The sequence below is a fragment of the Harmonia axyridis genome, chromosome 4 (genome assembly GCF_914767665.1).
Source record: "Harmonia axyridis chromosome 4, icHarAxyr1.1, whole genome shotgun sequence".
Lineage (NCBI taxonomy): Eukaryota > Metazoa > Arthropoda > Insecta > Coleoptera > Coccinellidae > Harmonia > Harmonia axyridis.
Genome location: NC_059504.1, coordinates 7,306,165 through 7,320,803, shown reverse-complemented (window position 1 = coordinate 7,320,803; position 14,639 = coordinate 7,306,165). Strand labels below are relative to the sequence as shown.

The following is a 14,639-nucleotide window of genomic DNA, read 5'->3' as shown; positions in this document are numbered from 1 at the left end:
TGTTTTCAACTGGAATAACTTACAATACAAGCTGTCTTATTAACAGCTGTCCAATTTGCTATCTCAGGATGCTTCAGCTCAATGGTGTCGTTGAAGAAGCAAGCACACTCATGACTCAGATTGGTGTTTCCAGTTGTGTTTATAGGAAATTGTTTCCCTATCATCAAAACGTTCTCCACAGCCTAGGAAATAAGAAAAAAATTACTTGGACTTGAGCGGTTCAAAATTATGGAAGAACAAACTTATAAAGAGCCTTAAAAAGAGTACTCGATCTTTGGAAATAAATATCTATGGCTCTGATGACATAATCTTTCTGAAATTTTCAATAAACATTTGAGGAACTATTTTACATATACTTAACAAAATTTCAAACCTAAAAAAACAGACATCGTTGTGTTATAACAAGTGAATAAAGAAGCAACTTGTAAACCTTCACTTCATGATTATTTTTTCGTTCGGAATATGTTTCAATGTCAAAATTAAAAATTCAACACTAAAAACGTAGTAAAAAGATTAACTCCTATCTCATAACAAAAATATCACCTAACTCACCTTGAAAATAAATATGACAGCGATCAGAGTGGCGAAACTTTCTTCCGTGAACCTGGTGATGTAACATACGAAAGCACTCGCGTCTATAGCAACTAACACCAAGAGAATAATAGCGATCCAGGTTCCGATCCAAAACCTGAACGACATATAGTCCCAACCTATGGTATTGCAGAAATCGTACACTATAGTTTCGAACACCAAGACAGGCCCTGTCGACCCTAGAATCGTCAAGGGTTGACCAGAAAACATGCCATATCCCATGCCGCAGATGAATCCCGACACCAAAGACTCCATGGCCGCCATGTTTTTGCCCGTAGCTTGGGAAAGAAGTCCTCCGAAAGTGATGATTGGGGATAAGCAAGCGAAGTAAAGGAAGATCCAGGAGGCTATGCACTGAGATGCTAGTGCATCCTTGAAGTCCGAGAGGTAAAAAGGAGTCTTTCGCTTGATATCGTTGATGAGACCCCCAAATAAATATCCTGTTCGTGCTAGTCCCGACTCTTCTCGTAGTTTCTGCTCTTCTTCGTCTTCATCAAGTTCTTCAACTGGTTTTTCTGGTGGTCTTTTTCTTATCTCTTGGGACGGTATAGCAGCTGGTGGTTCTATCCTGATGGAAGGATCCCATTCACCTGAAAATAAGGTTAGTTTATTCAACGATCTTGGTGCCTTCAGACAAACTTTTTTCATTTCGAAATTTTTCTATCAATTGAAGGTTCGGCTGTTCTTTTATTGAACTACCTATAAAAAAAATTATTTAGATTAGATTATGATAAAAATGAAGTTGTAAAGATGGGCTACTGAGTAATTCATTCAAATACAGCCAAATCAGGGAATATCATGGTTGGTAGACAAGAAGAGCTGAGTTTATGGCCAAAAGTTCCTAATACTTCTTCCAGATAAAGATTCTGGATGATATTCGAGGCACCTTTACTTTTGATCGATTATGGCTTGATTTTCAACTTATTGCTCAGTTATAAAAAGAAATTGATGGTTGACCCGAAGAAAGTAAATCTTAAAACACATCTTGACCTTACTGAATCATAAAGGGTGTTTTTTTTTTAGAGCTATAGAACTTTAAATTGCAATAAAACAACGATGGATTATTCGATTGACATGAATTTCATTTATCCGCAAGATACTCTTGTGGCATTACATTTCAAATATGATTTCTGGCATATGACCGCCACGGCTGGCTCGGATGTAGTCCAATCTGGACGTCCAATTTTCGATGACTTTTTCCAACATTTGTGGCCGTATATCGGCAATAACACGGCGAATGTTGTTTTCCAAATGGTCAAGGGTTTGTGGCTTATCCGCATAGACCAATGACTTTACATAGCCTCACAGAAAGTAGTCTAGCGGTGTTAAATCACAAGATCTTGGAGGCCAATTCACAGGTCCAAAACGTGGAATTAGGCGGTCACCAAACGTGTCTTTCAATAAATCGATTGTGGCACGAGCTGTGTGACATGTTGCGCCGTCTTGTTGGGACCACAGCTCCTGGACATCATGGTTGTTCAATTCAGAAATGAAAAAGTTAGTAATCATGGCTCTATACCGATCACCATTGACTGTAACGTTCTGGCCATCATCGTTTTTGAAGAAGTACGGACCAATGATTCCACCAGCCCATAAAGCGCACCAAACAGTCAGTTTTTCTGGATGTAACGGTGTTTCGACATACACTTGAGGATCAGCTTCACTCAAAATGCGGCAGTTTGGTTTGTTGACGTAGCCATTCAATCAGAAGTGCGCTTCATCGCTAAACAAAATAAAATGGACGTAGTGCGCAATACGTATTTTCGAAATGAAATTGCACTATTTGCAAGCGTTGTTCAGGCGTAAGTCTATTCATAATGAATTGCCAAACCAAACTGAGAATAAATCACTTGACAGCTGTCAAATCGGTTGCCATCTCGAATAGTAATGCCAACTTAAAGTTATATACCTCGAAAAAAAACACCCGTTACATATATCGTCAAAATAAACGCCGAAATTGAAAATATTGAAATAAGACATGTATCAAAGAAATGAAAACTACGAAGGTGTTGAGGTGTACGAGGCAGAAGTCATTATATTGGTTAAAATCGAAATGAACTGTTAAAATTTAGTCATGTGAAAACTATCGAAAAGATTACGCTCAAAATCAGTTTGAGTATAGAGGACAGTTGTGCCAACTAGTGTTAAACAATAATGAAACTCACCAGGCGGAAGGACGGTCACTGCATCCAAGAATTCGTCAACACCTGCCAACAGGTGACTACGATTCCTGGCTCTGTACGCCACTTCGTGGAAGATTTCATCGGACATAAGGGTTGCCATAGCTCTCCCGATTTCATGATAACCACCAGTGTTGTTCGGAGGTCCCAGAAGTACGAACAAGAACCTTGTAGGAACTGGAACCTCTGTAAGGTCCCCTAATACTGCTGCCGTGTTCAATCTTACAAAAGCTGCTATGGTTTTGGTCAGGAAATTGACTTCGCCGACAAGAATATTGCTAGCTTCAGCACCAGTTGGAATTTTTTTCATGAAATGAAGATTATGTTGTGGGATGTCACCATTCATGCCAAACTCATTGTGACTGAGGTTTCTGTGCATCGAAGTGCTGCTCGCACTTTTCTGCATCGTGTGGGTTTTTTCTGTGCCTAATTGATGAAATAACAATGGATATAATTTATAAACGTAATAATTTATATATTCCCAATCGAAACCAGCAAACCAAATTACGTAGATTACAGTAATTGAAACATTTGATTTTTTTCATGATGACACAAAAGTCGTTGCTGACGATGCTCTTAAAATGCTAAATTAAAAGTCTTTTTATCCAAACTACTTGTTCAGATTCGATCAGAATGAAATAATATGATCTCTTAATTTTTTTGCTATTTGTCAATAGATGATTAGGAAAATTAGGTTTAATTTATTTTCGTAAACTTCGTTAGAATCTGGATTTAATTCTTTCAAAATATATAATAGTCTGTAATATACGTTCATCGGAGAAGCTTGTTTTTATTGGGACATACCATATAACCTATGGATATGAATAAAATCAACATGCATGAAAGTTAGTGAAAAAAGGCATTTATTACAGCAAGCAGAAAAAAAGGCAAGCCAATTAAGCTCTAAAGTGAATTTTAATGAAAGGTAAACGAGAAGTTGTTACTATACTATGTGGCATAAGAAATGAAATATCAAGAAGAAGCCTTTGAAGTTTTTTCACCAAACTTGGATGAAATGTTTAAAAACTCGAAAGCAGTAATTTTTTAGAATTTCATTCATTTAGTAGTAATGTGATCACTATCACCCAGTTGTCGATCATTTTCACGTTGCACTCTAACGATAATAGGAGCCCCAAAACGCAAAAAGAAAACAAAAACAATAACGAAATCGACCAGATAACTTCAATTGTAACAAAGAAAACGTAAACTTTTCCATGGCTACCAGATTTTGAATGAAATTCCTGTCAATTATGCCTACAACTTTTAACTAGTTGAAATATTTTTGTCATTTTTTATGTCGCAGAGTATATTACCATAGCAGTTTGTATGAAAGCGGTTTGACCCTATTCAAGGGAGGTGCTAATGGAACGATATCGTATATTTATTATGTCATTGTTTTCGTTTCAGGAAGCTTTCAACAAAACATGTGAACCTCTGCGTAAAATGGGGTTAAAATTTAAGCACCAAGATCTTATATCTACGAAATGAAAGAGAAGTGGTAGAGAATTAGGGAATAATCAAATATACTTAGGGAAACTGTGTCCTTGCGATATATCGCCACACCTTCGTTCAAACAAACTCATAACTCAAATAGATTAAACTGGAGAATTAACACGAGTCGACAAATGGAAGTGTGTCGAAAAGCCAGGCCTATAAATCGGTAAAATTTAAATGGTCGAATTCTCCGAAATTCCATATATATTCCTGTCTGAATTAGGTTTAACAAGGCTCTTCCTTCTTGTTCTCAATAGCTTCATGATATGTTTTTAACGAATTCATCAAAACTCAAGATTTTTGAATTAGATTCTAATTTTTTTATTATTTCAGTCAATTCTATATATAAAAAGAAGGGGGTTACTTGAGCAAAACCTATTCCTAAAATGAAAACTTGAATATTCATGAAGGAAAAACTTCTGAGTGGAAGTAGTCTGTGACTTTTGAAAACACAGGAAGAAACTGAAGATCTGTGTTTCGAATACTAAATTTGACATTTCGTTAGGATAGTTTTCATAAGTAATTGCACAAGTGCATCAAAATTACCGATAATTTTGCATGACAGCGTGTTGTCATAAAAACTGCATGAGTTCACTGCAGTTTTTCAAAGAAAACACGCTGGAATGCGAAATTATCCGGTCATTTTGATGCACGAGTGTTATTCGGGGGAATATTTCCCGGATAAACTGTTACTTCACTTGTCAAACTGATTTAGAATGGAATTGCCATAGATTCGAACTGTGTAAGATGCATAGAAACTATGCATCTATGAACAGAACAATTATCGCAGTGCTGTTTCGCTTCCTACAATGCAATTATCGTAAGTAATTGCACAAGTGCATCAAAATTACCGATAATTTTGCATGACAGCGTGTTGTCATAAAAACTGCATGAGTTCATTTTCATTTTTGGAGAAAGAGCCCGACACCGAAGGTGTCGGGCTCTTTCTCCAAAAATGGAAATGACCGAATGCAGTTTTTCAAAGAAAACACGCTGGAATGCGAAATTATCCGGTCATTTTGATGCACGAGTGTGATTCGGGAGAATATTTCCCGAATAAACTGTTACATCACTTGTCAAACTGATGTAGAATGGAATTGCCATAGATTCGATCTGTGTAAGATGCATAGAAACTATGCATCTATGAACAGAACAATTATCGCAGTGCAGTTTCGCTTCCTACAATGCAATTATCGCTGTAATTTTCGATAGTTGTTCTCCACATACATAGAATTTTTGACAGGAGGGAAATATTCGCTATAATTTTCGATAATTTGTTCTCCATATACATAGAATTTTTGACAGGAGGGAAATATTCATTCGAAAATTTTTTTAAATGTTCACACATGGAAATTTTATATCATCATATCGATTGATTCGTTGAAGTAGATGACGAAAATACAGAAAGTTCAGTGATGAGTCCATTATTTCAGAAATTATAGGTTGTAAACTCAAACTTTCAAAAAAAAATTTCGATAATATTCTCGAAGATGCCAACTCTCGTTGAGGCAACTTACGGACTTGAAACTTCAATATGTTATAGCCCACAGCTCATTTAGTCTTGTCAAGTCGACAACTTGTTCAAGGCTTTGTAAATATACGGTTAATTTTCTAGCCTTTTCGAAGTTAAAAATAAACGATTTAGATTTCTTCGTCCTCTCTTCAAAAATGAAATTTAAACCTAATAAACTAGGGTTTTCACGAACCGAGATACACTGCATTCAACAGCTAACGAAATTCCAGCGTTCAATCTACAAGGAATAAAACATGATCGTTTATTTCGAGAACCTATTCAGTGGGACCATAGAATTAAGTTCTGAAAGGAGAAATTGAAATTACTCTTTCAGCAGGTTATTTAAAATGCGATATTCCAACAGTTGATCGACTGGCGTCGATTTTTCTTCATTCCCCTCATTTCCATCCGTGAAAAACCGGAAACGGACTGCTAATAATTTCCGGTGCAGGGTGTGAAGCGATGAAACTTTGAGAATCGTCGTTTCGAGTTGAAAGCTTAGCTGGCGATTCAGTGAAACAACTAAGTCGATTCCTGCAGTTTACCGAATAAGCTAATTGTTGAATTGGTTGAATTCAATCAGATGATTAGGGCTTCTCATTCGAGGAAGTGGACTTACGAATGAATATAACAGTTACTTGGTTTGGTTTTACATGAATGATTTTTTTTTTGTAACACAGGTTTTTTAAATCCTCTCAAATAATTCATTGATGTTCAAGTATTAGACATTAAACTCATAACGAGTGAATATTTCCATTTCCTATAAATATTTCTTGGAAATAACAGTAAAAAAGTTAAATTCAAGGAGGAAATTTTCCATGTCTAATTCACACATTTTTGATTATATTCTCGAGGCTGCCCACTCTCGTTGAGGCAAGATACGGACTTGACACCTTGATATGTTTCAGAGCATAGCTCAGTCTATAAAAAACGTTTTTATTTGATGGGGCTGTGACCAATATTTTAGAAGATATAACGATTATTTTGTAGATTTAATTTTTACCTTTTTTTCCAAATTTTGAGTTCAAAATTCATAAACAGGGTGGTCTACGAACAATAGGTAAGCGGTGTTGGGATAAATGATCCTCAATTAGCCGTATTCCGCACTCACCCGAAAATCCGTGTTTCATTTTGATATTGAAAAAATGAGTACATTTTAAGAGAAATCAATGAATGTTGATTTCATTGTAAAGAGGTCGGTTTGCCATTAACGATGGAAAACGATATCAGCCAAATGGCCGCCACTCCTACGGTTGCAATTGCAATATTTTCAGTTGAACTTGAGCTACGTACACGGTTTAGATTCGTCACATCACCAATTTGCCCCGACAGCTCAAATTGAAAATGAATGTGTGTAGATCCTCAAAATAACTAACATATTTATTTTTATGTCGAAATTCGTAGCGAAACTCAATGCAAAAAACTATAAATGACACGCACATACTTCAAATTGACGTCATCGTAAGCAAGCCCAATCCTGTTTGTTTCTTATTACTTGATAAGAGGTATAAATATTTCGATTTTTCATAGTTTTTCTTTGTCGAATTGATGTTTATCGTTACCAAAAGTCTAATTTTCAAAATGTAATAAGTAGGATAATTTTTTTTTACTGAGGAAAAGTATATTTATTTAAATGATATCAAACCTAATATACTTATTCAACAAAACAGAGCAATGATTCTATACCTGAAGAAATAAAAAATGCACGAATAAAGTATCTGCATACTTTTTCGAAGGAAATCCAATATCCTGGAATATCTATTTTAACCAAAGTCGAAGTTTTATTGGAGACTAACATGCCATTCGGAAGAAAAAGACAAAGTCTTCACGGCAGCACGTGATTCCAATAAGATTTCAATCAATTTAAAAACAGCAGGGTAGCCCAATGCAGATTTGTTTCAATGCAATTTGGCTAGAAAGAAAATTGCAAGTGAGATTGAACACTGTCAGGTTTGATCTATGTTAGTGAATCGAATAAATTGTACTGTTACAATTCTGCAAATATATCTTTCTTTCCCTTCAGAAATATTTCAATAGTTGCTTTGTTGTATCTCTGAACATTGAACTACATGCTAGGTTTGAGAATGAGTAGGAATTTGTGTAAAAAATTGGGAATAGTAAAGCATTCAGAAAAAAAAGTAATCTATTGAGAAAAACAGAAGAGAAAGGTTTCAAAACAAAAGAGAGCTACCCTAAAAACATTCCACATGCTCTCAGGAATATCTGTTATGGATTTACCATGACCTGGAACTATCAAAAATTTCCCAAAATCAGGCGATCTCTCCGATTCTTCGTTAAGGTGCTCTTCCACTGCAAAGAGTAACGGAATGATTGTTATTGTATGCTTCTCTCAATGGTTTCAAAAAAAAATTGTGCATAAGACTTCAAGACTGTAATCACAATTCATACACTTAGTAGATAAAACGCAATCGAAGATTCCTGTATATAAAATCATTAAAACATAAACATGCATATCATATGTGAAGATGAAAATCTCAATTTTTTGTTGAAACACTATATAATGATAATAGTGTTCTCGATACACAAACTATACCAACGATCAACAATCTATGGCTGATACAACTGCATAATAATGAAGTTGAAAAATTGTTTGTATCCTTTGCAGCATGAGAATTCTTCTTTTTGTTGAAAATATTTTTATAATTCCCTAAAAAGGAAAAATAAATATGTGAATTTGAAATGTAAATCGTTTCGTTTCCATTGCACAATATGAAAAGATATCTATAGTTTGTCATTTCATATTTTGCACTGAATTTGTTGTACAAGCTTTCCATTTAGCACTGTTGTCACTTTGTGCAGACGTAACGAAGCAATTCTACCATTTTTGAAAACTGAATCTGAATAGTTTCTATGGATAATTTGAAAAATCATGGAATTAACTCATATTACTTAAGTTCAAGATTGAATTTGAAGTAATAACCTAAATTGAGAATTTCCCATTGTGTACATGTGTAAAAGTGGCTTGTGTATTTTTACTCTGAAGGAATTCATTAGATACATACGTGCTCAAGTAAAAAATAGTGTTCTATAATTCATATATTTGTAATCATCAGAAATATCGTGATATTATAAAATAGATAGTAGCTGAAAGTATATTGTTGGAAGATTTCTTAAGACATTAGCATAAACATGCATATTATACGTTGAGATAGAAATCTGAAAAGAAATTGATCGAAAAATCATGGAAAGAATTACTTCAGTAGTTTCCTAGGTAAAAAATGTTGGTAGTAGCATGAATATAAAGAAATGACAGAGAATGATTTTTCAAATAAACTCATAAAATACTTCCTGCTGGATGTCAATTTAGGTATCTACCGTAAGATCGAATGGTCAACAAAATTCTAGACAAGTAGGTACATGGAGCTAAAAGATTTCCAGATTTTTCATCTTGTTCTACCTATAAGCCTTACATGTCGGAGAAAAATTGAGGTGACCTGAACCCCTGGATCCTACGCTGACAGAATACAGATCACCTAAGCGTGAAATCCACATTTGCAGTGAGAAAAATTGTTTCTGTCATGAGTTCTCCTGTTTTGAGAAACAGGTCATTTTGTTTGCAGGTGGATTAGTTAGTTTTTTCCAGTTCGTAATGTTTACTCACTTGGAATTGAGTTTTTATGATCGTGGTTGCTAATAACATCAAGACCCACAGAATGAAAGCTATAAAAGAGGACATCAAAACATAGCTGCGAATTAATTTAAGAAAAGTCATTGAATTTATCATTAAGGTTTATCACTGGTGGTTTATTTTAGGATATAATCAATGGAGCCATTCAGTGAAAATGAAAAAAGCTTGAAACCAACAAAAAAGGGTTCAAAGGAAAAATCGAGTTATCTTGTACATCCTAGATGTATAATTAGATGTGATTGAATAAGACCAAGATCTTCATAAAACATAATATTGAATATTACTCGATAAATTATTGATTGAGGAGGCATCTGAACTTCCTCGGATTTTTTTTGGATATCTTAACGAGGAGAGATTTGGGATTAAAAAGTTAAACTTTCCTCGAAAGATCAGATCTTGTACTATTGTACAAATGAAGTTAGGTTCTGTAAAACCTTTGTTACCTTGTTCTTCTGTTACTTTACGTAAAGTATTTCAATGCTTCAGCTATGGGTCCGAAAAATTCTTCTTTGACAGGTAGATTTAAAATCGGAATAAAAATAAAAACTTTTGAATGAGTATAGCAGTGATATTCATAAATCTACGTTTTGCTCAAATTTCTCAAAAATACCAACATGCTAACCATTGAAAACTACTGAAGTGAATTTGTTTTCACGTTCTGAGCATCACTCTGTCAATTCTGACCTTTGCCAGCATCATGCAGAGTAACCCATGTTGTAAAACCTTGAACATGTGTAGAATACTGGGCTGTGGAGAAATATGTATAATTTATAATTATTTTTATTAACAAGATTGATTTTTTACCACATAAAATATTTTCGTCTAATGTTATTAAATAGAATAGATAACAATCGTATCTTTGAAGTTCTCAGGTGCCTCAAAATTGACTTTTCTAGGGCTCACAGAACTTCGAAAAAAAATGTAGTTTGTTTCATAAAATTATTTTCAAAAATGCATCCAATGGAAACTACTACATACGACTTAATTTCAACTTATTAAATTTGATTGAAATTTGATGTTACCGAAATAGAGCGTATTTTTCAATATTCTACTTGAATATTTTTGGTTCTGATGAAGCAAACAACAACAAAAATGCATCATGCTTGAAACCCTCGTTTTATATCTACATATTCTTATCATTCTTCTTATATTAGACCTTAGGTCTGTTCCTGATCGATCTCTCTATTCTGCAGGCATATTTGTGATGTATTCAGATAAGCTGTCACAGAAATATTGAGTATTTTTTGATAATCTTCTTAAATTTTCTCTGGTTTTGATGCTGTGATCAATATGAAATTCTGAGTGAACACATTTATTTTTACAATCCTTATTTTTCGGATTATTTTTTATCCTAGAAAGTTCGAAAAACCGTGTTTGAACGCAAATCTCTGGGAGATGAACATAATCTTTTAAATAATTGAATTCGTCGACTTTCTCAAAAAACATTACAATTTCCAGATTGATCACATTAAAGTTGAAAACTTCATTTAACTGCAATCTTTCCACCTTAGAGAAAAAACTGTTTCACAAATTAAGCGAGAATACTCATTTCACGTAGATATTCATAATCCGTGTGAAAATTCTACTGAATCCTTTGATGTGTTTGGAACTCGAGATACCTGAAGTGCAGAAATTTTCCTCTCAGTGCTTTCTACGGTTCACCGGGTAAAAGGCTTTTAAGAATTCCCAAGCTCTCTCTTCTCTTTCAATCAATTTCACGATATTAGAAAACCTCAATCCCTCCAGTCGTATGGTTTATTGCATTATGATTTCAAATACACTGAGCTCAAAAGTTTTGGTATACAGTGGATTTCCTCTACCTCTACAAAACATTTTCCCAAATATTCATTTTCAATTCTAGTGACATAAATTTTTCTCTCTTGTTTTTTAAAATGTAGCTACATGGGTTATCAACTGAATACGATAGTTTTTAGATGGTGAATTTTTGTCGATAACTAAAGGCGATTTTCATGTAAACGAAAGTACTTCTTTGAAAAATTACACCTTGCTGAAAATGCGGAAATATTTTTTTGAAATTTCAGACTGGTCTGAAGAATGGCATTCATCATATTCTATCCATACACAATACAGGAATTTATTGCAATTACTCGTTATTTACAAAAATAAGCACACATAATGCCATTCCTCTAACTATCCTGCAATATCAAGAAAAATATAAAAATGTTTTTTCTCACTTTTCAAGGAAAGGCTTAAGAGATTCTGTTTAGACATGAAAGATTCCTCAAATTTTCGATAGATTCACCTCTTGAAAAAATTCGTACTTACTTGGAATCACTCTGTAGAAATATAACCTTATTTCCATGATTAAATTTCAAGTGTCCAGAACAATTAAAATATTATTGGTAATTTTGAATCGAAATTCTGAACCATATGATTAGCTATCAAAAATATTTTTAAATATTAGGACTCTCTGGACAGGGATTCATTTTTGAAGCGCTATTGTTAATAGTTAGGTAATCGAATAGCAATATGTTATATGCCATAAAAAATTATTAATACAAGATGGGTTTGAAATTCACTGGAATGTTCTTATTTTCTGCTTGTATTTTCTCAAATAGAACACTTTCATAGTGTTCATATTGTCTATATTCGACCTTTGAATCATTGAGTATTAAAGTAATATCTCTTCAGAAATAGTTCATCATCAATTTTATTCAATGGCTATATTGGGAGATCTCCAGACATTTTTTATCGAATTTGCTTGGTTATAAATGTAATTCTGAATGCATTCTATAATTGTTAGTAGTGAATATGCGAGAATGAGCTAAAATGACCCTCCACCATACCCAAAGCTATCTAGGTCTTTTTCTGACCTGGTACTGCAATATAAGAACCGTTTCTCTTCAATTCTTTATTATCTAGTTCCACAATTCGAGGTTTTTTCTTCTTGGTTCCTGTTTTTCCTTTTTCTGAAAATTGAATTATGATCTAGTTCATGCACACAAATTATAACTCTGTTATTAATTAGTAGTAATTTCAATATCAATATCGGAAAGAACTGACAAATTGCATATGATTTTGATATTATTAATTCATCTTACCTTTTCTACTACAAAACTGGTTTTTATGATGAGGATAATTATAGATATAATTAGATTTATGTTCATTTTGTTTTCTAGATCTTTGAAGTAAGTTATAATATAATGATTTGCAGCATCATCACGATGTGCAGAGGAAATAAATAAAAATGATAAGAGTGAAATGTTTTTCACTTTGCAAACAAAGTGAATTTTGTATTATTCCAGTTTTTGAACTGTTATATAATCATTTTAAACGATAAAAGTTTGTGATAGTTTGAGAAAAAAAAATTCAAATGGCACAATTTTTCAGCTTATATTAGCTACTTATCTAAGATTTCTTCAATAATTGTCCCTACAAACATTCTCTATAAATTTTAAGATTTGCCAATGCAATGAAGTTTTTGGAGCGGATGCATTATTGATCTATATTTCTTCGAAAATGAGGACAATAACACTATTGGGGACTTAATGGAGAGACCTAACGATATCATTGAATTCTCAAATTTGTCAAAACAATCCTCCTATCTTTTGAGAGCATTTCTGGCACAAAATTCTAAACTTAGAGAAATTACGAAATGATGGTGCGAAATAGGGATTCATCAAGTCAAGGAGCTTGATATTTTAATCAACTACTTGACTTGTAAATCAAGCTCGTGACAAATTACATACTTGACTCTTGGCTTGACTTGATTTGAGATATTCATTGCTTGACTTGGTATCGACCTACTTGATATAACTTGAGCTTGATTTTATCTTTGTTTCCATTTCAATAGAGTTGATATTTTTGGTTCTTTTATTCTGTGAGTTTCATAAATAAGGTGCAAGGTTTTCTCTCATCATTTCATCATTTTGTTATTAATGTGTTCGCTATATAACAAAAGTGCTAAAAATGAAGTATCAACTACGACTTGACTGGAACTTGACTTGATTTCAAGTCAAGCCAAGCAGGGCCAGCGAGAGCAATTTTGGCGACAAGTATAGTAGTCTAGTAGCTTGACAATCAAGCCAAGCCGTGAATCCCTATTTGTGATTTTGATTGCCAGAAGATGTGGAAAATAATGATCGGTTATTATTGTCCACTTAACAATCAAAATATCACGAAACATGACTCTAAATATTACTTACTCCCATAGCATAGAAGAAACAAATTTACTAGACGATTTAAAATTAACCTACAAGGGACGCCCAAGAAGACCTTCATTAAATAATTTCAAATAAGCCTGCTGATTTACATAATACAATGAATAAAATACAGATTTGACATCTGTATAATTCCAAAGTTTTAAGTTGTTTCATCATCTCCGGTTTTCTCCAGAACAAAATTAATGCCAGTTAGGAGGAAAGAAATATTTTTCCGGTCTCGATGTCCCCGATTCCGAAAGAAGATAATTCTTCGAAATGTCAATTACTAGCGAAATCTCCCCCGAGTTCTTTGACAAAACGTTCGTTGTTCGCCCTACAGTCTGAACCTTAAATTAACGAGGCCTTTTTCCACTCTCCTCTTAATTTATACACTTGTAGAACTTCCAAAGATACGATCTTCTCACCGAAAGAAAAGGAGGCTTCGAAATAGGATTAGCAGCAAGTGGTGGCGCGTGACGAAATAAAAATTCCGAAGAAATTGATTCCGCTAATAGGTAGTGATGAAATGGATGACTGAGTCGTGAGTAGAAATGCGAACGCCACTCAGAGTATCGCGGATTTACGTGATCAAATTTCGAATCGAAAAATGTGGAAAAATAGCAGATTCGTGCGGTTTTTCAAACGCTCGTTTCGCACTAGAGATTCACAGCCTGACTTGAAATCTTGTCAAGTTCAGGTTAAGTTCGAGTCAAGTTGTAGTTTTTCAAGTCAAGTATTATTTATTTATCAAGTTTTTTGAACGCCCGTTTCGCACTAGAGATTCTCGTCTTGATTTGATATCCAAGTAAAGTGAAGTGACTGTTTCAGGAGCCTCTTTTCGATGGGCGGCAATTTAGCCCAGTTAGTGGCCGCTAATTCATATTTCTGAAAAAATATGGTTTTAATTCTTAAAAACAACATGAGGTTGGTCCGCTTTGCTGCGTTTATCAACATTCCCTGCAATAATCTCCAAACCGTCTTCACTTAGTCGAATGTTCAATAAATAACACATGGCAACCCAACCAATATAAGCAGCATTGCCTATTACC

General features: G+C 34.0%; 1 protein-coding gene across 10 annotated transcripts in view; it reads right to left on the bottom strand.

The window, feature by feature from the left end:
• Positions 1–14,639, bottom strand: part of LOC123677371 (sodium bicarbonate cotransporter 3) — a 66,630-nt gene that overhangs the window by 9,632 nt on the left and 42,359 nt on the right. For 7 of the 10 annotated variants that reach the window (XR_006747095.1, XM_045613851.1, XM_045613852.1 and 4 more), the window contains exons 6-10: positions 12,262–12,357; positions 8,017–8,088; positions 2,757–3,197; positions 553–1,181; positions 24–182 (exon numbers count right to left, since the gene is read on the bottom strand). Coding sequence is in view for 9 of the 10 variants with exons in the window: in XM_045613851.1 (XP_045469807.1) it covers positions 24–182; positions 553–1,181; positions 2,757–3,197; positions 8,017–8,088; positions 12,262–12,357 (1,397 nt within the window). In the remaining variant the exon portion in view is untranslated. The remainder of the gene's footprint in view (positions 1–23; positions 183–552; positions 1,182–2,756; positions 3,198–8,016; positions 8,089–12,261; positions 12,358–14,639) is intronic. The other 3 variants (XM_045613857.1, XM_045613856.1, XM_045613858.1) reach the window with 3 other exon arrangements.